This window comes from Cardiocondyla obscurior, linkage group LG06, assembly GCF_019399895.1.
Source record: "Cardiocondyla obscurior isolate alpha-2009 linkage group LG06, Cobs3.1, whole genome shotgun sequence".
Lineage (NCBI taxonomy): Eukaryota > Metazoa > Arthropoda > Insecta > Hymenoptera > Formicidae > Cardiocondyla > Cardiocondyla obscurior.
In genome coordinates, this window is record NC_091869.1 from 5,305,406 (window position 1) to 5,332,028 (window position 26,623).

Genomic DNA, 26,623 nt, shown 5'->3' on the forward strand with positions numbered 1-26,623 from the left:
ACGATTCCGTACGCAGGTGACGCTCATTTCGGTGCTGCTTTCGAGCCGCCTTGCATTTTGACGCCGGCGCGTAACGACGGGGCGCGGAGGCGGGCGGATTTGTGAGTGCGAGCGCGCGCGAGCATCGAAACGAGAGGAGTAAAACCTGCGCGCGCAGGTGGCGCGATATCGGTGCGTCAGAGTTTGCTGGCCGGTGTCTAGTCTCGCCCGGGAGAGCGCGCGTGAGAGAAAGAAAGACGGAAAACGGCGTTACTCGCTGGGCGATCGAGCGTGGCAAACAGAAGCGACAGAGAGCGAGAGAAACCGGCTGAATCGCAGTGGCGGATTAAAGGACACGGAATTTGAACTGATATCCAGGTTTCCCGTCGCTGGTAAACACATATAATTACGGAAGTGAGAGAGAAAGTGCGAGGGAGCGAGAAAGAGGTCCGTCGAGCATTATTTCATTTAATTACAGGCGATAATAAAGGTTACGATACGCACGCGAGATTCTCACGTCTGTTATTGAGTCTTTCTCGATATGTTCGAAATTTTATTAAACGCGAAACGATCGGTTTGGATCTTCTAAGATCGTCGGGACGCGAAAGTCGACGTGACTCCGGAGAGAATGCGGAATCGTAACGATGATTCGCCGTAATGATTTGCGATAGCGATCGTACGGCCGCCCGTGAGTGACCAAAAACGCTACGATGCCAGTCTCTTTCTCGCGCGTCGCGCTAAAATCGTTTCGACGTTGTACGCTCCGAGAACTTTCGTGAATCGCTGCTTACGGCTGAACATTTTGCAGATGCGAGAGACCGAACGTTCCCGTTGGAGATTCGCCCCGAGGCCCGAAATCGGAGGGCGCTGACGCCGCGAACGCGGCAATCCGCCACTGCCGGGTCGACGCAGCGGACCAGGAAAAGCGAGGGAGAAGGACGGAGATACACCTCGCGGAACGCTCACAGAGGTGGCCGCACAACGGGGCGGGCCGGTCGCTCTCGCCACTTCGCGGAGTGTAATTTTTTTTCCTCGCCGCAAATCTAAAAGCGATTCACCGAGAAGTACGAGCGTGAAACGGTAAAGGTTTCGCGGATGAAGAAGGACGGAAAGTTAACGAGGTCTTACGAATCCAGTCGACGGATGCCGGCGGCTGGACCGCGTGGTCTTGCGAGGAGGCCCCGCCAGTGATCGCCGCTACGACAGCAGTGCGCACTGTTATTGTTGTTGTTGTTGATCGATATTCGTGGCGAGAAGGAGCGAGAAGGAGAGAGACAGAGGGTGAGACCCTACGAGGGCGGCGAGTCGGAGGCGGGGAGAAGAAACTGTCGCGGCAGGAAGCGCCGCGAGAGGTTGGCAACGGTGGTGGTGCTCGCTGCCGCTGCTGGGGTGGTGGTGGTGCTGGTGGTGGTGGTGGTTCGCCGTGACACAGTGACGGAACGGAGGCACGAAGGACACGGCCGTGAGAAGAAAGAGGGTTGTTATGGGGCGAGAATCCCGTGGCGTGCTGCTGCTCATCGCGCTGGCCGTGCTGGCAGCCGTGGACGCCTTCTCGACCGAAAGTAAGTACGATTCCGCATTTCTTTCAGTCGCGCGCACACGAAGCACATTTTCGTGCGCGGAGCGACGGCAAGCGAAAGAGGAGCAGCGCGAGGGGGAGGAGAGAGAGAGAGAGAGAGAGCTGGTCCCGAAGTGCCTGGCTCCGTATACACCCAGCTGCATCGTGGTCCTCGGAAAACTCGCGGGTTGCCCCGCGTACGTTTCCGGCAGCCGTCTGTAACAATCGTTCCGACATGTTAACGAATTTTTCACTTATGACTTTGCGTCCACTGCTCTTCCTCTCCCTCCCGCCTCCGCCTCTCCGAAAGGCGCGTCGATGAGGGACCCGCGGATTTTAACGTTCCGCTCTTTCCCTCTTGAGGGCGGATAGTTTATCCCGTGTTACTGACCGCCGCTGAATATCGGGAGGAGACAATCGATTTATTTACGATCGCGTCCATACGACAATACACGCCGTTATTGACTGTCAACGTCATCGCTTGGCGTCGTGCGGCGTTAGCGTACGACATGCGTCGGAGATTAACGGCCTTGTGACATCGCGTACGGTTTCGAAAGAGAAGACGGGTCCTCTCCAAAAACACGCCGGCGAGGACGCGAGGTGGGACTTCATGGCGGCCGTCTCTCTCATCTCGAGTTCGTCTCCGAAATTTCTTGGTTTTTGTGAGCGCGTCGAAGATCCGAACGGCGGTCTCGTTAAATTAAGCAAGATTTTTGTTTTTTTTTCAATTCGCGTCAAATATTGTACTTAAATTCTCGCGAACTAGGAACGTTAGGGACAGGCCACGTTAAATTTGGACCTCAGATTGATTAACGTCGAATTAACGTCGTTTGAAGTTCGATCGAGAACGTTTCGGAGTAGCTGGGTCGCGTATAATCGTGCGAGCGAGGCGTGTCGAGATCTTCACGTGTTCTCGTTCGTATCACGACCGATTGCTCGCAGCATCTCTCCGGACCGCAGAGACGAGCCCCCGAAAAAGCCGCAGCTAAGACGTTCGATTCAGCTGACGCGAAGTCGCATATTACATAAGCCCGATAGGGGCACGTCACTCTGTTTTGCCAATGATCGCGCACATTCGCTCCTCTTTCCATTGAGCTGTACACGTTTCCGTTTCACTGAAGCAAGATATGTACACAGAACTAACTCGTGGACATGTGTATATCACTCGTTGAGAGAAAATTGAGGGAAGCTCGGCCGCTTTTAGTTTTATTTCCGCATTAAAGATAATAATTGCGTAATATAATGAACCCTTGATAATAAATGATAATTATGATAATTAATAAGTAGCTAGTAGACGCTTAACTAATGTATTTCTTTAAAAGTTAAAAAACGTTCTAGGTTTTATTTCTTACATTTTTATATCCTTATTTTTGTATGTCGAGAACTTAAAATTTTCTAATCAATGCCAATTGTTCGGAATTTTGATATTTTTGACGGAATAAAAGTAGTGCACTTGTTAAGCACACGTGACATATATCTATTATAGAAATTACACAAGTAAAAGTTAAATTAAAATTTAGAATCTAATTTTTTTTTTTATAAGGAAAAAGAAGAGAATTCTTTCTTTAACATATTCACATACGCTTTAATTCTCTTTTACATCGCAAATACTTGAATAATTCAAATAAAGAGGTCACTATTTTTCTCGAATAAAAATAAAAATGTTCTAATTAAATACTTAATTTATGAATAATATTCTTAATTCTTTTAACGGGATTACTATCCAGGTCTTCATCGTACCGATTTACGGACAGAAATAAGAAAAAAAAATTAATAAAAAAAAAGAAATTAATTAGACCCTGTATCGCGAGAAATAAAAGTCGCTGCCGAGTTCGATAAAGTAAATTTGTCTCTCGACTTCTTCTGATTAAGGCTGTCAATTCGCCGCTTAATCTTTATTGGTGTTCCGAACGTGGAGATAGGGCATTGTTTCGAGGAAGAAAATTCGTATCGAACGTAAGCGTGTGCCGTTTCCCTCGTTTACGTTATCCCGCGGAATTCCTCGACGGATTTCACTAATGTCGATATGTTTTCGGCGCGTGTCGCGAATGCGGCTAGTTACAGATATGCAAGGCGCAATTAACGTAATGATTCTTCCGGCAGATATCCAGGCGCCACGCGAACCATCGGCATAAAGGCTTCAACCGAGGGGTTTGATCGCGAACGTTTATTTGATCGAGCCTGACCGCGCGCAAACACGCTCTCGCAAACGTGTACACGGATCCAGCCGCGCGTTCACGTGCATCCCAATTTCCATTGGCCTATTAACATCACCCGATAATTCCACCGAGGAATTCGTGAGGTAGCGCGAAACGCGCGCGGCACCGGAAACAGACGGGCGCCAAGTCCCACGTGATAAATCCGCGTCGGCGATTCCCGCACGGGAATTGTCAAGGTGTCTCGCAGATCGATGCGGTGCTTTACGGATGTGAGTTCGCAAAAACCGCGATACCAAATCGCCCTGCTTGTTTGGCACGGGTCACCACGTTGCGGCACCTCGTTCGCGTCGCATTTCGGTACAGCGGTAGTCTTACGTGAATGAAACCGATATTCTTTACCGAAACACGCATCGTGCGACGATTAAGTAAATATTTCTTCAATGAGATGACGTAACGACGATTCGCTAGCACTAGAACGTGCGCGAGCGTCGTAACGCATTGTTGCGTAACAGTCTTGGGTATTTAAAGATGTAAATGCAAATTGAACGGTATTTTATTACTTTATTTAGACGAAAAGTTATACGGTAATATGCTTTTTATTCAGCGCTTAAAAAAAGCTAATCGCTGTAATAATTTTTGATTTATTTTAAAACCTGTCTCTGTAATTTGATTCTAAAATTCGCGAGCGAAACTTTTGCGGGACAATGGTGCACGTCGTTACATGAATAATTTAATGATGATACTGCACAAAAGTAAAACTGCTATTTATGCATTTGCTCAATGAGCGCAGTAGGTAGAAGGTGGGCGTCTAACTTCGTTGTCGCCGATGAGAATTGCGAAGTAACCTTGTCTATCAGTTGATGCGCAAATGGGTTTCGAGAGATTACGTTTGATTTTATTATTGCTGCGTTAGCGTCGAAACGGCGCACGTGTCGCATCCGCTAGTCGTCTTCTAACGACGAGTCGCTCTAATTATAACCATCACTTCAAATCTTGGCGTTATCTCAATTCGTTTGGTTACAGGCAAAGATTTCGCAAAGACTTTATTTGCGTATAAAAAATTAAAAAAAAAAAAAGTAGCCGGCAAGTAATTTAAGTGGCAAGCGAGGCGATCGGGTATGATAATTTTTAATCTGAAAAACTGTGATCGATCGATCTATTTATTTTTAAAATGATTTAATTTATGTTTCTCACTTTTTGGTTTCCTTTACTGCTCGTTAAAGCTTGTTTTTAATTGCTTGTTGAGTTTTTTCTCAGTGCGTTTTTTTCGTTTTTTCTCAGGTAAACTAGCTTGTCCTTTGAGGCAGTTCCAATGTGCCAATGGCAGGTGCATACCGATCTCGTGGGTCTGCGACAAAACGGACGATTGTACCGACAATTCCGATGAAAGCCCGGAGGAATGCAAAAGTAAGTCACGCGCAGAATTATGCAAAAATACGCCGATTTAATTTTTTCATAATACGATGATAATAACGTCGACGCGGCCTCCGTATCGCGCGCAAATTTGTGCATCTCTTTGACGCGTCAAAATCCACGTACGTATCAAAGCGCAAACATAATTTTACATAACAAATATTAGCGTTGTGTAAACGATCGAATATTTGTCACTGCCCTCCATGAAAATGTGCGAGTTTTCTCATTTCCTCGCGTTTAGCGCATTTTCCGCAATTACTCCTTTCGTCGTCACGTGCGTCCGTTCCAAATGAACACCGCGGGATTGGAGAATTTTATTGAAATATTTCATAGAAATGTAAAGAGAATTTGAATACCTCGAGACGCGGAAAACGGCATAGAATGGTAAATCGTTGTGTTTTTGACGGAAAAAAAAGAAGAAAAAAAAAAAAGAAATTTTATATTTCCAATAACCAGCAAGCACGGATTTTATTGAACGTTCCTCGCTTCGAAAGCGATGAAATATTTATGAATCACGTTATTTCGTGTTACGGCATATTGGCGAGAATAATAACGTAATTGCGCTGGCGATATTAGAATGAAATGCGATAAGTTGTTTCAAAAGTTTTTTTTTTTTTTTTTTGCGAAAGCGTGTGCGAGCAACACGCGAGTGTGTACGATTCATAGCGCGCGCGTGTTGGTTAATTAAATAACAATCCATTGGCAAATAAATTGTGTTTGCCCGCGCGTTCTTCCACCGTTTTATTGATCCCGAATGGATGTCTCAGCAGTGCGCGCAACTAATTTTCGCGGCTGCGATTTAAAGCCGTGGAGAGCCTGGACCCACCGCCGTTCGATCGATCGTACTCGAGAATTTGTTTATGAAGCACCGCGCGCCAAACGGATTCGCGTCCCAATCGACACACATAATCACGCTTAATAATTATGATACGACGCGTCGTTTTGCGCCAACATTCGCCCGAACACGATAGCTCACCGCGACACCTCGCGCGAATGATAAATTGTAAGAGTTTCCAATCGAAACTTGAATTATTACTTTTATTTGCATTTCCGCTTGATTTCGAAACGATTGCCCCCTTCGCTATATCGATTGTTTATGCGCTACGAGACGGAAGTTGCGCAAACCCCGTCCAAAAGTCAAGACTCCTTCAAATATTATACGAGCGGGATAATCGAATTAGCGCGTTGCACTTGATTTATCTTTAGACGCAGATGCGTCGTACGATGTCACATTCGCGCTATTACCGCGGGTTTTTTTTTCCTGCACACAAGCATCGGCGATCCGCGAACAACGAATCGTGATTCGTTGGAGGAATCACTTGCACTTTATTGCCCCATTCATTTATTCCTCGATGTAAGCAAATATTCAATTCATCGTTGGCAGTTTACCGGCATTGCGAATCTCTCGATTAGAAATTGCTGAAAATCTCACAAGTGTAGATTTGTTTCCTCGATAATAGCATTGAACCTCGAGCTTTGGCGACGTCCCAGGCAATTTGCAGGACTTTTCCACAGCTTCCCGTTATAGATATTAGACTTTAAACCGGCATCGTGATATTTAATTGTTCTCGAGCACCGTACATAGTTCGTCTCTACGTTCTGGCGAAATTGCTGGAGGAATGTGTTCCACCGCGATATAATTATGGCGATGATCAACATCGAGTTTGCGTCATGAATGTTTGCATATTTTATACATAATGAAACGTATAAACAAGAAAATCTGAAGCTCACGACGCAGTAATCTCTTGATTTTTTAGCGCTCTAAGCCTGGCGCCTTGTAACAAACAAAAGAAGGAAAAAAAAAAGAAGCAAGCATAGAATTCTAATCGCTGTAATTTTATAAATATGCGTTTACAATCGTGACTCGTAATTCTGCAAAAATACTGGCTGGGACATTAAAAAAAAAAAAACTCGCTGTCCTTGCCGGTGTCTATGGCTTCTCCAATTAAACGCTAGAATCGGCGCGAATAAGACACCAACTTCTTGCATCAGATAAAATGATCTGATCTGCTGTTTCGCGTTAGAGAACAAAATTGCGACAACTGCCACGCTCTCGCGTTGAACTCAATTTTTTTTCCATTGCATCGCCGAGCTATTTTTAAAACTTAATTCGATTGATCTTGAATGAAAGAGAAATGTTAAATAAAAGTACATTTAGCAGTGTTCGCGTAAAGATTTTAAAAATATAATTATTGCACTAATATCTTAAAACGAAGAAACTAATTATTGAGAAACATAAAAATTTTTTTCGTTACTTTTAAAGAATTTTGCAAATGTATTTGCTATCCAGCTTGTATTTAATCATAAAATATTGTATCACGTGGCCATTTTCTTTTCTTCAATTATATTTCTTAAACTAGTTCCATTGTATACTTTTCACCCTGTGCTCACCGCAATGTAATGTAATTGTACTTTTGTTGAACATTTAATTTTACGTAGAAAATTCTCTTGCTCCCGTGTACCTACATTGGTTCCACTGGCTGTGAGAACGCAAATATACAAGGGGGCTAAATAAGCAACTAAATAGACAAACTGCGGCATGATAGCGCAGCGACGTGAAATAATAAGATAGAAAAGGCAAAAGAAAGGGAAGACTGCGGGGGGAAAAAAGAGTGCGATCTAACGAGCGAAAAAGGGCAATAAAAACGAAGGAGACTGCCAAACGAACCAAACCAGCATCGCCCTTTGTCGTTTTCCAGAACGTTTGCAGGGTTTGCACTTTATACGTAGATTTTACCGTATCGCTATTTCAGTGTTTTTTTTTTTTTTTTTTCCTTTTTCTCTCTCTCTCTTTTTCTTTTTTTTTCCCCTTAGTCAGCTTCTTGCATGCCGACTGTTATTTCGATTCGAATCCCACTTAGCTTTGTCGATTTTTCCTCGCCTGTCCGAACCATGTTTCGACATCTGGCGACCAGCCTCGATCCTTAAAAATTCGTCATTTCCTCGAACGATCAGAATATCATCTTCAATTAGAATCGTAGATAAGATTCTTAATTTGATCGCGAATTTCGATAGAGAGAAACTGTGCGAGGCTATAAATTTTCCATACCTAATGCCTGGGCTAGCTGGCAGAAGGTTTAAATTATTCCAGACGTACCGGCCGCGTTTTTCATTCGGGAGGATTTTCGTTCATTTCAAATAGTCTCGGCGAAAGACAATTCTGCGAAACACGTACCGATGCAATTAAGCGTGACACGTAGATCGTAGATTTGTCAATACCATCAATCAGTCTTAATCACCGTGACTTGAAGCGCGGTGCAATGCCACCGTTCCAACGCGGCCGCAAGGTTCAGGCGAGGTTGCATCAGGCGACGTAGTTTATTCCCCCGTTCTTTTTTATATTTTTTTCCCCTTATTTCGTCCTGTGCTTCTCTTTGAGCTCTTTCGCCGCCGGCAGACAAGATTCTTCCCCCGTCTACCTGCTTCCTGCTAAGAGTCGATGCATTTTGTAACGTAAAGTCCACGCTGGTTGCATCAGTCGGCGAGACGATGAGAACCGATTCGGCTGGTGACTGCACCATGTAATTATGGTGAAAGCCAGTCACATGGTGTGCATAGCACGATTTGCTCGAGTGTCGATTTCGCGGCCGAAGTGGCGGCTGCGTGAATTTCTTTGCTTCCTGAAGATTTTGTAGAGCGCGGATTTTTTTCTTTTTTTTTTTTTTCTTCTTGAATGACAGACGAAATGTTTGAGATTTTTTTCTTTCATCGAAATTATTCGAACATTAAAAGCAGGGACTGCTTGTAAAAATCATGTGACTCGCGTTGGGTTTATGTGACTTGTGAGGAAAGGAAAAGGGGTTTATAAAAATTTAAAAGCGACATATTCGCTGCTTGCGAGGCTCCGTCTCCGAACTTGTGCTATGCTTTCGCATTTAGACATCAATTGGTACTTAACAATTTCTAACTCAATTGAAACCAATCGGTTGGTCTGCGTCACCGATGCAGCCGTCAACGAAATCTCGCGACAGTCATTGGTCATTTCGTGTCAAGCGAATCCATTTTTATTGAGCGTCGCTGACAAATATATTCCTCTCCCTCTCTCCCCGCGACCGTTAACTTTGTATCAAAGCCAAAAAAGTTTTATATATTACCGGACTCGCGTTCGGTACTGGACGGATTACACAAACGCCGCTAAAGTTCTTTTTACCTTTTTGCACAAGACGAAAGGAGTATCGAATGAGACTTTTTCATCACTCGGTCGCGTAATCGATCGGAAAATACTAGCTGCTGCTGCAAAGCGCCAGACTTCTCTCCGCCGTTATATTAAATTTAAACGCCGTACTGTGTGCGCAGCACGAAATCCAATAAATTAGTTTGCATGAATACATTGGGCAGTCTCGCGACACGTAGTTTCAATTAATCCGCCCGTAGCTTCTTGCCGCTGGAAAGTATATATAGCGTCCTCTCTAAGTGCTAATACAAACGACGGGGCGATGATTCTACGAGAAGAGAAAAAAAAATTAAATAAATAAATAATAATTTGCAAACGACAAATCGCTTCGGGATTTTAAATTACTTCTAATAGTATTAAAATTAAATATCTTTCATTACGCTTGAATAAAAGTTTCTTCCATTCATCGGATCGTATTGAACCGACGGTATCGAACAGCTCGGGGACTCTTGGCAATTTTAGCAGCTTTTAAGTGCAAATAATTCTTTTATTTACAAGGATATTTTCAAAAGAAGTACTATATTAGATTGATGCATTAAGAATGGGAATACTTGGAAATGGATCGATCGATGCCTTCGCAATATTGCCGGAGCACATGACCGAGATATACATATATCGTTGATAGGAGCTCGGTAATCTAGTGCCGGGACAGGAAGTCAAACGCGCGAAAAGGGAATGACGAGAGAGAGACGATTGCTCTTAATCAGAACCGCGGTACTGAACGGAAATTTTATTTAGCCACAAAACTGGTCGCGATCGTATCTCGTACGCGTTCCTCTTTTTAACAGACCGCACGTAGCGAAACGTACGAATGCTTTTCGGATTTTATAGCGCTCGCATATACGCGCGGTACGCTCGCAAAATTTACCTGCACTTTCCTCAATTCGTCGCTTCGCATCGACATTTTTTTTAAGTACATTGTTCTGCGAAGTTGCACAGCATCGTCGTTGAATTTTTAAATCAACGAAGACCACGTACGTTTCGCGTACGTGACCGTTCGCGCGTGGTATGGCGCTGAAAAAAAAGGGAAAAAAAAGAAAAAAGAAGGAAAAGGCTAACGAATTCGAGACCTGCGTTGCACGTATATATACACCGATTGCATATTCTATAAATCGGTATTGAATATTGCATTTGATTTTAGTGCATATTGATTATTCAGAACGACGACAATCTATCATTTATTCTACGCCGAAAACTTTAGATGCAAATATCTCGGAATCGCGTTTCGGCCGACGAATATATCCTGGTCGAGCTCTTAGACAGCGTTTAGTTGTCAGGTAAAAAAAAAAAAAAATAATAAAACGATTTTGTCATCCTTAGAGAGAGCTTGTTTGATAAAATATATTTCTTGTGAAATTAATGATAATTGAATTAAATTTTCTTTTACGCGTACTGCGTATAAAATAAAAGCGTAATAAAATATTAAAAAAAAAAAATATATATATATATATATATATATATATATATATATATATATATTTAAAGGAGAGAACATTGATTTATTCGGTGATTACTATATCGTGTTAATTACCGAGACACTATATCATTTATTAAATAAAATATATATATATAAAATATTCCTCGTGCAGGCACGGCAGAATTTTACGTTTAATTAATTATTACGCTTTTATTGAATTATTACGCCGATAGCTTCGAGATTTCCGTACTATCTTCCATTGCGTCACTTGTAGCATTTTTGTGTCTATATCTGATTACATTATCGTTGCTTTCTTTCGTATTCCTGTCGTTTTATCATTCATGCGAATATTGCGCTTCAAGTTTTTGACGGTACTTTGCATTTCATGTGCATTGGTTTTCGACTTTTTTTATACGTTTACACACGGGATTTAACTAATTCTTTGACAATGCGTATTAACGGCAAAAGAAGTGAGAGGGGATTTAGTTGGAAATCACGTGCACGTTTTTACATCGACAGCTTCGTATAAATTTACGAAGGATACTTGAAAAAATTATTTGAAAGAGGCGCACAGGTCTTCTTCGTAGACTTTTTATACAGATTTTTGTCGTAATGCGCGCATAATACTTTAAGTATCGCTCGAACCGTGTGATAAATTCGTTATTTCACGTTTTACGATTTATATTTACAAAGAAATAATAATTTTTATTATTATTGCATCAGTAATGCGTAAAAAAAGAAACAGTGTTTAATAAAAGAAATAAGCACAAATTAACGTTATACATTTTTTTTTATATTAAAACATGTTAGTAAATGTTACAGACATAATTTTTTAATTATTTTATTAAAGCAGAACTAACGGAAAACGGTAAATAAAAGCGCTGTACGCAAATATATATTTTTTTTTTCCACGAATTTTGAGATGCAAAAATAAATTTCCAGCTTCGCAACTAGTGCTCGAAATTGTCGTGTTTCCCCATTTATACAATGCTAAACCGACTTAAATGTCAGCGCTGCATATATTTCATTTTAAATGTGCAGGCAATTTGATTTTTATTTCGTCGCGACACGTGTCAACTGTGTACAAATTAGTCTCCACCGCTGGAATTACCATAAGCTTCATATGAATAAAAATACTTTATTGTAAAAGGCAATGTGTTATAAAATGTTTAAAATTTATGATATAAAAAGTTAAGTTATTCGTTGCTCGCGACCGCACGCATATACCGCGCATTACTTATTTAGATAGAAATTTCTTTTTATTTATTTGCCTATAAATTTCCTGGGTGACTACGTTCGGAATCTTGTGATAAAGCACCCAAGTCGGTTACGGTATTCATAAATGAAAGATGAAAGGTGCTACATCTTTAGCATCTTGTATATTGACATATGGAAACTATATTTCTTCTCTGATGCTAATTCCTCTGTAGACTTAGCACGTAACTAAATTGGAACAGATTTATCGACGCCACTTCCGTAGCGTAAAAGACGGGAGCTCTCAAATCTGATGTCCTCGCAACGTTTTATTGCATATTAATTACCGAGATATTTGACACTCCGCGTTTATTCGTATTCAAAATTAAAAACTAGAAATAGATTTAAATCGACGGCGATTAATCAGATTGCCGGCGAAGAACATTCTCAATTAATTCGAAAGGATTCTAGCCAATTATTTCATAAATTATATTCTGCAAAGATATAGATCGGTTGAAGTTTGAACAAGCGCCGACGATCAGCGGCATAAAAAAAAAAGGAAAAGAAAAGAAAAAAAGGGGGTAAAAAAATAAAAATGCGAGAAACGCACTGGATTCGCGGCGAGGCTCGGCGGTAGGGCTTCAATCTACTTCTCTCCTTCGAACGATCGCGTGTGTGCGTGTATCAAGGTCCATATATAGGAGCCCCTTTGCCGGGCTGCGGCCGTACAGAATCCGCGACCACTGTGAGTGCGTCAGGTGCATCGCGTTCCTCTGCTTTCGTCGTCCTCGCGTGAAAGTTGAAGCTGCGAAATACTCGGCGTCCAATTAACCAAGGAGTTCTCTCCTCTCCTCCGCGAATGTTCCGATAATCCGAAAGTATCGCGAGCGAAATTAAAAAGGAAAAAAAAAAATAAAAAAACCCGCGTTGACTTGCGTATTTATCGGATGACATACGTCGATGAGATTTCATCAGCGGCGAGAGACTCGATAGACTCGGGACGGCCGCCGCGCGGGCGGGAATCTCGTTCAATCGCCTGGCGGAACTCTAATGATTGCGCAAAAAAAAAGATGATTAATCTGTAAACGCTGAGGTTTCCTCCAGTGCGTCGTAGAAAATTGTACATAGTGCGCCGGACTGTTTTCGCGCGAGGCAGTTTAAGCCGCGGGTTTCAACGGCAGGCCAGGAGTTGGTCTCCTCCTCGCGACGATGCAGCTCGGCAGCGGATGCTCAAGCGTTTCCCGGTGCACGTGTGCCCTGCTGCTGCTGCTCGCGTGCGCGATTTTCCCTCTGCTCGGTGCCGTCGCTCATTCCCATACGAATATTTCAGACACCCAGGAATGCAAGGACTCGGAGTTCAAGTGCAGTAACGGCAGATGCATACCCAATAGGTGGCATTGCGACGGCGACCGAGATTGCCCGGACGGCTCGGACGAGGATCCAAATGTTTGCAGTAAGTTGCAATTTCTTGTAATGCATGCGGGGACATATAAATATTGTATATATCTTTGCTGGTGACTACCGGAGAGAGTATACGAATCAGCGGTAAAACGTTAGCAAAGATTTGAACGAAGGGAGAGAGATACTGAAAGAAAAGCCAAACGTAATATTTGAATTACCGTAATTTTATCTTGTTAATTTTTTTAATAGCTAATCTTACTGATTTAATTGAATCGTTAGGTATCAACGTAAGTCGTAAGGCTGTACAAAGTTCAATAAGAGACTCACCGTAAAATGTAAATTTGCTTTTTAAATCAATGTAAGAATAAAAATTTTAATTTCAACGTTTCTTACATGCTTGAGAAATTAATATGTCGGGAAAAGTTAATCAGGGAACTTGCGAGTCTGTATAGACGTAATATAGTTGTAGAAGTTCGAGATTGTATATGTTTTATTATTTTGGAAAATTAAAGTCTGCCAAAATCCGCGGCGGCGGATGTCTTGCGCGCGGAAAGTTTTAATTAGTTTTGTAATAGATTAAGAGAAAATTTTTAATATTAATTAAATTTAATTAAATAAAGGCTAATTACTGGTATATTTAACGGGCAACTGAATCGCAGATTAAATATTTGCCGAGGTAAGGTAAACGCGAAATTAATATCTCTCCGTTACCAATAAAGTATATCTATTAGCATTTGCCGCTTTGAGGGAGCAAGTGAGAGAAAGACGACGCTTTGTACACTTTTGCATACGCAAAACTGTAAAATTTTTAATTTCTTTTTTGTCTCTACGTAATGCTGATTCTATTTGTTACCCTTTTTGTAAAAATGTTTCATACATTTTTCTAGCGCACGAACCTCTTTGTAAAAAGCGGACGACGAAGAGATATTAACATATTTCGTAATAGAAAAAATATGTGCGCCACTCAATTTTATTTCTGTTCCGGAGATATATATCTTTTTCAGCGCCAATAAAACCTAAAAGTCGACTACTTTTTTTTTACGAACCACGTTATTGTCGCGTCAAATAATTTACCGAATATTTAATCGAATATAGTGCATCCCGGTTGTAAAAGTTCTCGGTATGTGAAAGTGCAACTTTGGAGACCGGTTTTTCACGCAGGTGAAGCGTACTGACATACAAGGTGTCAGTCCCTCGCTAACGTGATTATTTCCTATTTCGAGGGTACTTGATTTTAGATTGTAACGTCGACGTATAGTTGTGTTGTCTGATGAAATCCCGCGCGGATGTTAAAACGTACTTTTTTATATATATATATATATATTTTTTTTTTATGTACTTATTTATTTATTTTTTTTAATTAAACTCTTGAACCGCCTGATAATCCAAGTGATCGTTGTATTTGCATATCTTCACCCTCGGTATGTGCGCCGCAAGGCAGAAGGGCAGTATTGATGCTAATCGATTAGTTTAATCGTATCCCATCGATCCCCGAAGGTCGCAGCGATAATCATAATTACATAGTGGAATGCGCGTTTAATATTAATTAGTGCACGCTGACGCAAAGCCCTTTGACCGATATAATTATGCGTGCATTTAATCATTTCAATTATGATGTAAATTGCACTGCAGATCATTAAAAATCCTCTTAAATTATAAAGTAGGGAAATGCGATCGAGCTTTATTGCCGATACGCAGTGCAATTTCAGTTGCAAATACGAGGGTACTATAATCTGAGGAACTAACTAATTATTATTCCGTTCTCCCGTTGCCGTATATACGTCGAGTAATTTTCATTATTTTCTACTTATTTAGTAAACAGACTACGGAATTATTTTATCTCGCGTAAATTTCATACTTTACGTTAATTAACAAACATTCCAGGCATATAACTTCATTCTTCGGATAATATTAAATGGCATTCGGTCTTTGACAGAATTTTAATCTCAAGTTACAGAAATATATAACGTCGAGAATTAAAAGATCCGATTAACGCTGGATTTTTTAAATGCTTTTTTATTCAAAATTCGACAAAGAAAAATGCAAAAAAAAAAAACATTTTTTATATTATAACACTCGCGCAACTTAATTACGACATAAAATGAGAAATTACTTTAACGTTAAAATGTTCAATGAAACGTAATCGCAATATGTTTTTTTTATTTTTTTTTTTTTATTTAGCTGATAGCAACAGCATGCTAATATATGTTAAAGGTTGATGATTGTTTCGTTCGCCTGCATAATCAGGCATTATTATACATGATAGTATAGAAACGTCCATACTTTACTTTTGACGTTCAATATTTTAACGTTGATTTTTTTGTTCATTTGTCATACAAACGATGTTTCCTAAAAACTTGAAAAAAAAAATTTTTTTTTGATCTATTTTATAGTCGACTTTTAGGCATCTGTCAAAAATGTTTGCTTGCAAAATTATTACCAATGTCACTAAATTGAAATGCGCTATAGAGGTATTATTTCGCAAAGTTATATTTTAAAAAGATGATTAATTACAAATATTCAATTGCAAAAAAAAAAAAAAAAAGGAACGATACCATGCAGCGAAAGAGAGTTTGAATGCAGTCCGGGCGAGTGCATTCCAAAGACATGGCTCTGTGATCATCAGACAGATTGCCCCAATGGTCTGGACGAAAAGAACTGTCAGAGTAAGTCGTGCAGATAAGCGTTTTAGCGTCGGTGTCACCGGAAAGCAGCCAAGGAGAGATGAGATCAGCCAGAAAGCTACAGAACAAATGACGAAGCACAAATTGCAAAATCTCAGATTAGATCCTCGTACCCTCGATACGTTCTTATTGCTTGAGAAACATTTCTCGGTTCGTCAATTGCATGTATGGAAAGGAATAATTCGGCATAAAATAATTTGGAGACATCGGTGAAATCCAGTAATTATCGGTGTAATTTTAATGGGGCATGAAGTTACGTTCTTCACATTCATCTGCATAACTAATAAATCAAATTTGCTCGCTATTTTTCTTTTAAATAATTTTTAGTAATTTAAGTAATAGATGACGTAAGTTTCAAGAAATAAAATAATAAATTAACGGTGTATTAATAACTAATTTGTTCATTTGCGAAATAATGCAATCGATACAACCAAGTTGGCTTGTGGAGGGTATTTTAACAGGTCTGAGTTTTTTCGTTAGTAGGAATGGGAAGTCAGGTTCTTTAATTATTTAGTGGACGTTATCTTTCAAGGTTTTATGTGCATGTTTTTCGAATTTATCAACGAAATCGATACGAGGATACAGCCTATCTTTTAAAACCCATCGTGGCCGAATGTCGATCGCAAGGGTCCATTTTGCCGGGGCCCGTGTCCCGCATCGTATGTCCGCGTGCAAATCCGGTACAATGCAATTGTCTTGTAGGGACCAAGACCTGTACTCCGGAACAATTCACGTGTCATTCTGGAAATGGCGAGTGTGTGGCATTAACATGGATGTGCGACGACAACCCCGACTGTTCGGACGGTTCAGACGAAGCTGAGTGCAGTAAGCTTCTGCACGCTACCTTTCCACATGCTTGCACACTTTATTCTCTCTATTTTTACATACGTGTATCTCTTTATTTCTCTGTCATATATCGCACAGTACATCTCGAAAGTAAATAGCCAAAGACTCCTTTGATATGTATCGACTGTTCTGCATGCAACTTTTTAAATACTTGGTGTACCTTGAACTTAGCTTGCAGCTTTTTCTTTTTGGAAAAATTGTCCTAAACCTCCAAGATTTTTGTACAAATTTTAAATTGTATATCTATTCTGTTTTTCGAGATGCATATATGTAGTCTATGTTTGAAGACATTGTAAATATATGTACAATAACATATTCAATCACTTTGTAAAATGGACTTAGACGAACGTAGATATCATGTCTAAAGTAATTTTTATTTATAGTTTGGAAAAAAATTATAATAGTTTAGCTGGTGATTGAATAATATTTAGTTTTTGGTGAAGGTAGCTTGTGTAAAAGTGCTTGTAACAATCGTTGTGAATCTGCAAAGAAGAATATTTAAAAGTGGTGATAGTGGAGTGATCGTAAATGTTTTTCAAATTGCATTTTAAATGAACACATTTTACAAACAAACTGCACACATTACGTCGCACCTTTATGTTTCATGAACGAGTAATACGAATTACGAGTTATTTATAATTTTAATTAAATTTATACAATTTGTTTCTGTACTAAGCTGAATTCCGTTGAGTTTTCTTTCCTTGCTACTTTGCCGGGTGCTATCGATAAGACTCACAAGAATTGATGGTGGGTAGAAATTCACATGAAAAATTCATTAAAAATCATATATCGACGGTCGCTTTTATATTCTCGACGCATTCGTGAGATACCATCGTTATTGCCTCTCTATTTTTGTTTATTTAATTTTATTTAATTGCATCAGCGCGAAAGCGAGTTCATCTAAATGAAAAAAAAAAAAAAAAAGAAAAAAATAATAGAGTCAAAAATGTATTTTATATTACCCACGATCCAATTGCTGTGTTTTATAATTAATATTATCTTTTATTTTCTTTGTATATCTTTGGCGTTATCTGTAAGTATCTTATTTTACTTATTATTTTCTATTTCTTCTAATCGGAAAATTTCGGATTGTAATACTAGAAAATGTAATTTAATATATAACTTTTTTTTCTGTTAAATGTTAGATAAAGTTATGTCGCAGATACTGCTCTTCCTGGAGTAAGAGATAATTAACCCGCTTGAAACTATGACTGACTACCGGGAACTGATTTTAATTTTATATAGAACTTGTTTCTTTGAAAGCGTAAACGGCAATTACAAAATGCGTAGCAGTACAGCAAAAACATGAAAAAAAAGAACATATTTTTTAAATATACATAAGTACATTTAATCATCATGTTTTTGTCTAGAGCGGTATTTGCGTTATTTTAAAATCGTTTATTATATGCTAATTTAATCGTAATGTAAATCCTCGTGTTTTTAGCTAAATATTGGCTTTATATTAATTAGATGTTATGCTCCTGTTGATATGTTAATATTGCTTGCAAGGATCTCTGTTGCAAATTAATAAAAACGTTTAACTTCTTTTACATGAGAAATCTTTTGCTTCAGACGACACTTGCCGTTCTGACGAATTTACTTGTGCCAACAAGCATTGCATTCAGCAACTATGGGTCTGCGACAACGACAACGATTGCGGGGACAATAGCGACGAGAAAGGATGCCGGCCGATAACGTGTCATCCTGACTCTGATTTCGCCTGTTCCGAGAATTATTGCATAACATCACGATGGAGATGCGACGGGGACTACGATTGTCCCGACCGATCCGACGAAATAGGATGCAAGGTATTTCGTCCTCGTACTGATTTCAAAATATTTCAAATGGTTGAAAAGATCTGCGCGATTGTTGAGAATAAAGAAACTCGAGAGAAAGAAATGCAATACGCTTTACGTAATATCGGATTGCACGATAAGTGGATCTCATGTTTCTTTGGCGTTAATTCCTTTAGGATGATCAAAATGGAAAGAAAACAAGCCACTGCGATAAAGAGTTTGATTGTGACGATGATGTTACTTGCATTCATCAATCCTGGGTATGTGACGGCGAGAAAGACTGTTCTAACGGTGCTGATGAATCTCCACAGAGATGTCACAATGTGACTTGTAGACCCGATCAATTTCAATGCGAAGATCGACGCTCTTGCATCTCAGGTACTAAAATGTTTAAGGATATAATATTTTGGTGGTAAACTGCTCGTTCTATAATACTCAGGATTTTTTACGATTTCCTCTGTTTAGGTCATTTATATTGCAATGGTAAAAACGAATGTGCTGACGGAAGCGATGAAAAGAATTGCACCAGCAAAATCGTAAGCTGCGATCCGCGAATTCAGTTCGAATGCAGCGAAGGCTCGTGTATTCCTTTGGAAAATGTTTGTAACAAAAAACCAGATTGCATCGGCTGGGAGGATGAGAGTGCCGAGCTCTGCGGCGTGAACGAGTGCGCAAAAAATAACGGCGGATGCTCGCAGAGGTGTGTCGATTTGCCTATTGGTTACCGATGCGACTGTCGCGAGGGCTATAGACTCATCGACAATCGCACATGCGATGGTAGGCATAAAGCTTTTGTATATTTTTAAACGTTGACGCATTATTTCTTTAAGGTTTTTAGTCTTTTACTGGAATCGCACGCTAGATTAGCTTTACACTGAAACAAAATTATTTTCTTTTCCAGATATTAATGAATGCTTGGAACCGGGTAGTTGCTCTCAGTTTTGCCAAAACGAAAAGGGCGGCTTTAAATGCAGTTGCGCTTCCGGTTATCTTAAAGATCCGCGGAATTTAACACGCTGTAAAGCCGCGGAGGGCCACGCAAGTCTGTTATTTGCTCGTCGACATGATATTCGAAAAGTTGCTTTAGATCGTCAAGAAATGACCGCCATCGTTAACAATACTAAAATGGCAACGGCTTTGGACTTCGTTTTTCGCACTGGAATGATTTTCTGGAGTGACATTAGTGAAAAGAAAATTTACAAGTATGTTGTAATTGCTTTATAACTAAGAAACCTCTGTTATTAAGTTCCATATCGAGAAATATATTAATCGAGTGTGACATGTTTAGAGCTCCAATAGACGAAGGAAATGAGCGCACAGTTGTTATCGAAAACGATTTTACCACATCAGATGGACTCGCAGTTGATTGGATTTACAATCATATTTATTGGACAGATTCCGGGAAAGATACTATTGAATTGGCCAATTTTGAAGGAAATATGAGAAAGACTTTGATACGAGATCGCATTCAGGAACCTAGAGCAATAGCACTAAATCCATTGGAAGGTTGGATGTTTTGGACAGACTGGAGCGACGAGGCTCGTATCGAACGAGCCGGCATGGATGGCACTCATCGATCGGTAGGAAATAAAAATTATGATATTAATTGAAAATAGTATATTATCAGAATGTGTAATTTTATCAAATTTAAAGTTTTTCGAAAATTAATTTTAAAAAGCAATTAAGTACGAGTTGTTATATTAATGAATTAGATTAAATGTGTTTTTCCAATCAATGTGCCTTGATTTTTAACTAGAGTTTATTACAGGTAATTGTTGATAGTGACGTAAAGTGGCCTAATGGCTTAACTTTGGACTTAATTGGCAAGAGAGTATATTGGGTAGATGCAAAACTGAACATTATTGGCTCTTGTAATTATGACGGTACTGGTAGACGAACGATTTTGTATTCTCCCGAAAGTCTTAGGCATCCCTTCAGTATAACGACTTTCGAAGATTACGTGTACTGGACTGACTGGGATAAGGAAACGATCTTTAAAGCTAACAAATTTACTGGAAAGGAAGTAGAACCTGTAACATCGATCAGAACGCTTCAACATCCGATGGTAGTCCATGTATATCATCCTTACAGACAGCCTGACGGAATGAATCAATGTCAGGCTGTCAATGGACATTGCAGCCATCTGTGTTTGCCCGCGCCTAAAATTAACTCTAGATCACCACTATTGTCGTGCGCCTGTCCAGACGGCTTACGGTTATTACCTGATGGATTGATGTGCGTGGAAAACGGTAAGTCCGTCATAAGAAAAATTATCACGATTGACGAACAACTTTCCAGTTCTGAACTATTATATAATTTTCAATTATTTCGTTATTATAGCTAATTTATGAGAAATAGAAATGCCCCAATTTTTGTTTTAAATATAATTACATTTTAGATATCTATAATTGTATTTTTAGCATATAAATGACTTTTAAATTATATTAAAGCAAATTAGTTAATAGCGTTACGGAAAATTGTTTGTCAATTTATGTAAATTTATTATGTCATAGATTTTTTTGTTATAGTATAGTACGTCATGAGAATGAAATTTATATAAATTTTTTAGATAGCATTGCATGTCCTTGGTGCATTTAATATGACAAAAAGACACAAAATACTCTTTTTTTTTTTTTTTTATATATATATATATATATATATATATATATAAATTATTTATATGCAAATATACGCATATATAATTATTAACATTGATATCTTATTGAATAATTATTGCACAATAATAAATATTCATCATAATCGTAAATTATCTAGCATGATTACTTTTTGCTAAATAATTTATTAATAAAATAATATGATGAGAATGTGCTTTAAATGCTTGGAATACGATAAAATTTTGAAAAAACCGTGTATATTTTTAGTGCACAAAATTGACAGTTGCTTGAAAATATAAAATGAGCTCATTATTTATGTTGTTTCATTTATTTGCATTCGTGTTGCATGAATTTGGGATATTCCAGTAACTACAACTATAGCACCGCCTACGCAAGTACCGATGATGCCGTTCCAGAGGCTTAAGCCTCTGAATATTACAACTACCAGTAAGTTTGGTTGGATAATTTTTTTTTTTTAACACACATACATGCAAATCTTTCTGGGGTACATATTATATTGAGCTCTAAAACTAATACTAATACAATGTAAAAATTGTTTTATAATTTTATTAAGAATGACACACACATACGCAATAATAATTAGTAAAGCTCGTCTGTATACATGTATTAAATTAATACTTGTCTTTTATCTAACAAATTTAAATTAGGTAAAATTAATTATTTATTTTATTTATTATTAAACATAAAATTGTAGAAATATATTTAGGCTTGGTTTCACCAACGCGAATTAATCGGTTAATTCGCGTTGGTTAAACTGGGCATTGGATATATTAAGTATTATTTTACATATTATTAATGTATCCTATGCATGTATCTTTTTTAAATATATATAATTAATTTGATAGTACAATTAATATTCCCTAGATTTAAATTATTTAATTTATTTGTATAATTACGACTATTGCATATATAATTACAGAAATAAATTAAGTTTTTATTAATTATCGGTATTAACTCTGGCATGGTTATGAATGTGTTAGAATAGATTTTTATCGTTTTTGGGAATTTTTTTACATCGAGTACATTGCTATATATTAAATATGATGTTTTTAGATCCACTATCCTCAGATGCAGATGCAGACGGGAAGAGTAATTTACCAAACGAAACAACAGATCCTGGTTTAGTTGCCGGCATCGTAATAGGTGTGGTGTCTTTAGGATTGTTATTACTCGCACTTGTTGCAGTACTATGCTACAGACATTATCTTCATCGTAATGTCACTAGTATGAACTTCGATAATCCCGTCTATAGGAAGACTACAGAAGATCAATTTAGTCTCGAGAAAAACAGATTCCCTCTACCTGCAGCTACAGTTGGAGAGGAGGTAAAAATAATAATAAAAAATTTTTATATTAAATAAAAAAAGACTCAAAATTACAATACACTTTTGATGGATAAAATAAAATTTTACAATATTTTTTAATGAAAAATCAATGTAATTTATATTACTTATTTCAGGCTCAAGAACCACTGACAAGTCCTGGAACAAATGATTACGTTTAAGGCTCAGTTTGTCAATATGAAAGGTTTAACAGGCTACCGAAGTACTATATTGACCAAGTGATAAAATCATGTAAAGAAAGATAAGGTATTTGCGTTAAAAGAGCCTGTCCGAACGCATCATGCCTGCGCTCGCTCGCAAGCCTGCCAACCAACTGTGATTATGTTAATTTTTTTTGTATCTATTTCTTTACAAAAACTTTAGCACTTTGTCACTCAAATATATGTATAATATATTATGCGCAACATTTAGATTTGCTCTAAGACGTAAAGGGAGAAATATCTACAGAAACTGTTGCCAAATAAGCGATCTTATCTTCATGTAACCAAATAGTTCGATAAGAACTTAAGATTCCTACTTAACATTTTCCTTATTTAGGTAAGTAATATATAATTTGTAATATAGTATATTTTAGATCAATTTAACATGGCCTGGCGCACGTAGCGTGTTAGTTTATATAAATGCGCTATGTATATGTAAGTATATTACCTTGTTATTGTTTAATTATTTATTTAAAGATATACGGTGAACATTTTTTTTAAATAGAATTTCTACTTACACAAGATATTACTTTTTTGAGTAATATCTTACAGGAGTCACATGTAAATAACGCGAAAAACTTAAATTGCGCGTATTGATGTAAAATTATTTAAAAATTATTACTCGTGCTGATAAAATACAATATGAAAGTTATAATAATTAAATGCTGTGAAACAGACGATTATCTAACTAAAGCAGAATAAGAGGCTATAAATTATTATTTTCTTTCGTTTTAAAATGTTATAATTTTTCTGTCTTTTGTTGCGTAACAAAGAGAAATCACTTTTTATAAAAATCACATACATTCAATGTGTGTATATATATGTATAAATATAAAATCATGTTTTTATTATTATTATGTATCGTAGACTTTACTGTAATTTAGATATAAAAGTACATTTATACATAATCTGCTCGATGTTTAATGCAAAAAGAAAGTTAAAAACTGCGAATTAATGAAAAAAAAAGTATATGCTCAGAAGAAATTTCTCCTTTTATGTCTGCGTAATACGTACAATGCCATGAACATGTGTCAGGACTCTCCAGCAACTATCTGTATATTGATGGGCGGTCCATATCACGCGAAAAAAAATTCGCTCCATTTTCAAACATTATACTATTGTTTATGTAGTAAAATGGAAAGAGCATTGTTCTATCGACTTAAGCTCAATGACAGTAAGTGTGAATGTGCGTTTGTTAAAAAGGAAGTGTTGTCAAGTACTTCTGTCTACTAAAGAAATCAATGTATTTGTATAGAATTATTGCGTCAGGCTTAAAACTTTGATTTCGTGTGTGAATATTAATATATGTGTGTGTGTGTATACAGTTATACATACAAAGAGCAGTGAAATTTTAATATAAAAGTGCTATAACAAAAAGATAATGAAAAATTAAGTAATACAAATTTACGTAATATTCTTATTTTAAATGTAAGTTCGATTTCAGAAAGTTATTTTATAATACTGTTTTATAATACTGTTACTTCATATTTATTTATTTTTTTTGAATGTTTTACATATAGATATGTACCACACACATACATATTTATAATATTACAATATTAAAAATGATTAAATGTGAAAAAAAGCATTTTATTAGATAAGATTATTAAATGATATAATATTAGATTGGTGAAAAGAGCTATGTGCGGTTGACAGATAGCAGATTGTTCTCATAAAAAAAGTGTGCCAACAATTTCATGCTCATGCTAAAACAAGTTAATTTACAAAGCAATAATTTATATACATTTTATCTGGTCTTGTTTCTCTGGGACCAAGAAATTTTGTATTGTACAAGAAATATTAAATAATGTATCTAGTTTTCATTCTTTACATAAAAATCATATATATACTTGCAAAACTAGTGCCAAATACGAAAAGAGAAAAAAAAAAAAAAAAAAAAAAGAGAAGCCGAAAATTATACATAATTTCACATTTTCTTTTAAGAAACTTTTCGTGTATTTATAACTCGACAATTTAACTCCTACATTGATTAATGGAATATCTTTCTACATTGTACCAAGCCACTTTTATCGATCTTTGCTATTTACGACCAGCTGTCTGTTAACGGAAACATGGTGCAATTACAAGTGCAAGAAAGCAAAGTCCAAAATTAAGATTAGAGGCTTGGTGGTAATTTTAATCAAAAAAAAGAAAAAAAAAGAAAAAAAATAGGAGAGCGTGTATGTGGTGTGCATAAGATGAGAGTTGCAATTAACTGTGCAAATCGTAATGATATAACTTGTCCTAGCCAATTTATTCGCCAAAATTGTGTCACATTATTTCAATGCAACGTATGTATATGTACATATATGTACAATAGAATTCTAAAATAGATCATCAAACTTCGTAGATATATTTTTGGATTAGTTTAAAATTGATTCTCTTTTTGGCAAAAATATTCAAACGTTAATAATTTTTTACTAAGTTAAAAGCTTTTTTGAATTAAATTTCTTATAAAATAAAAAATTAGATGAAACTGTAATTTGTTTTATTAAAGAGCATAATAAAATTTAAATTTTTAATTTCTTAAATTAAATGTATTCAGTAAAATATAAAAATGAGATGTAAAAATCAAGTTGTATTTAATTAAATATTTTGAGAATAAAATTTAATTGTATATTTCAATCATCAATTTAAATCATATATCTACAAGATTTGGTAATTTATTTTAGAATTATTCTATATGCATGTACAAAGTGAACCAATGCTTGTGTCTAAAATAATTTTGTTATTTTTTAATATACCAGAACATAAAGCTTAAATAACTTGAAAAACAAATTTAATTTTTACTTTAATAATTTGGAAGAAGAATAATGAGACAAGTTTATATAAGGTTTACTCCGCATTTAAAAGAAATAAAATAATGTCCATATATTTGTTGCAACTTTAATATCAAGTATTTCTTGAAAACAAAATTGTTTTAGATGCGAACATTTCGATAAATCACTTTGTATACATATATAAAGTCCACACTCGCGCGTACATAAATATACTTTAAAAAAGTATATATAAATATATATAATTTATTATAATAATTGTATAAATAAAGTATACAAATTAAATTACAGTAATGCCACGTTATTATCATACCTATGAAAAATTGTGAAATGTAAAATTTGTAAATAAGCCTATTTGAAAATATAAATAGTGAGCCACACCTTTCTCGAGTTGTAAATTTTCCTAACTAATTAAACGTGAAATACAGTAATAAAAATGCTATTAAAAATTGTATTAACAATCGAATAAATAATATTAAATTCTCAATTACAATTTAAAAAAAACGGTGACTTTCAAAGACGTATTAATTAATTTATCACCGACGAGTGCCGGTTTAGATCTGACGTGTTGTAAAAAAATACATTAACAAGTTAAATAAATAATATTTAATTCTCAATTACTTACAATTACAGAGAAACGGTGATTAAGTCATGAGCTCAAGTAAGTGGACGAGAAATTGAAAACAAACATGGTGACATAACCATCAATCTCCAGGTTTTGCGACGTCGAATCGTTCGAAAAAGTATCAGAAAGTGTTAGGAGTATAGAAGGAGTAAGTTGGTAGACGGTGGCACGGCGAGAGCCCGCTTTGCCGCGAATTTTTTAGCAGCCATCATGAATTGGCGGGACCAAAACTCGCTTTTGATTAGTCCGTATAGACCAATAAAAAAATTTATATTTTTTAACATAAATTTTTTCATTGGTCTATACGGACCAATCAGAAGCGAGTTTTGGTCCCGCCAATTCATGATGGCTGCTAAAAAATTCGCGGCAAACCGGGCTCTCGCCGTGCCACCGTCTACCAACTTACTCCTTCTATACTCCT

At 37.2% G+C, this 26,623-nt stretch overlaps 1 protein-coding gene across 4 annotated transcripts; it reads left to right on the top strand.

Annotated features, from left to right (window-relative positions):
• The first annotated feature begins 230 nt into the window (after positions 1–230).
• Positions 231–25,957, top strand: LOC139103503 (very low-density lipoprotein receptor). 4 transcript variants are annotated; one of them, XM_070658246.1, is made up of 14 exons: positions 233–371; positions 788–1,541; positions 4,978–5,103; positions 13,225–13,347; positions 15,842–15,961; positions 18,398–18,633; positions 18,798–18,999; positions 19,087–19,398; positions 19,523–19,823; positions 19,910–20,201; positions 20,390–20,870; positions 21,603–21,683; positions 22,311–22,582; positions 22,717–25,957. In XM_070658246.1, exons 2-14 carry the CDS (start codon positions 1,463–1,465, stop codon positions 22,759–22,761), a joined length of 2,670 nt encoding a protein of 889 aa, XP_070514347.1. In that variant the 5' UTR covers positions 233–371; positions 788–1,462; the 3' UTR covers positions 22,762–25,957. The 4 variants fall into 4 exon arrangements, with proteins under 4 accessions (XP_070514348.1, XP_070514347.1, XP_070514346.1 ...); XM_070658245.1 differs by lacking the exon at positions 15,842–15,961 and adding an exon at positions 16,682–16,804; XM_070658247.1 differs by lacking the exons at positions 15,842–15,961; positions 21,603–21,683 and adding an exon at positions 16,682–16,804 and having other exon boundaries at positions 231–371.
• Positions 25,958–26,623: the final 666 nt, after the last annotated feature.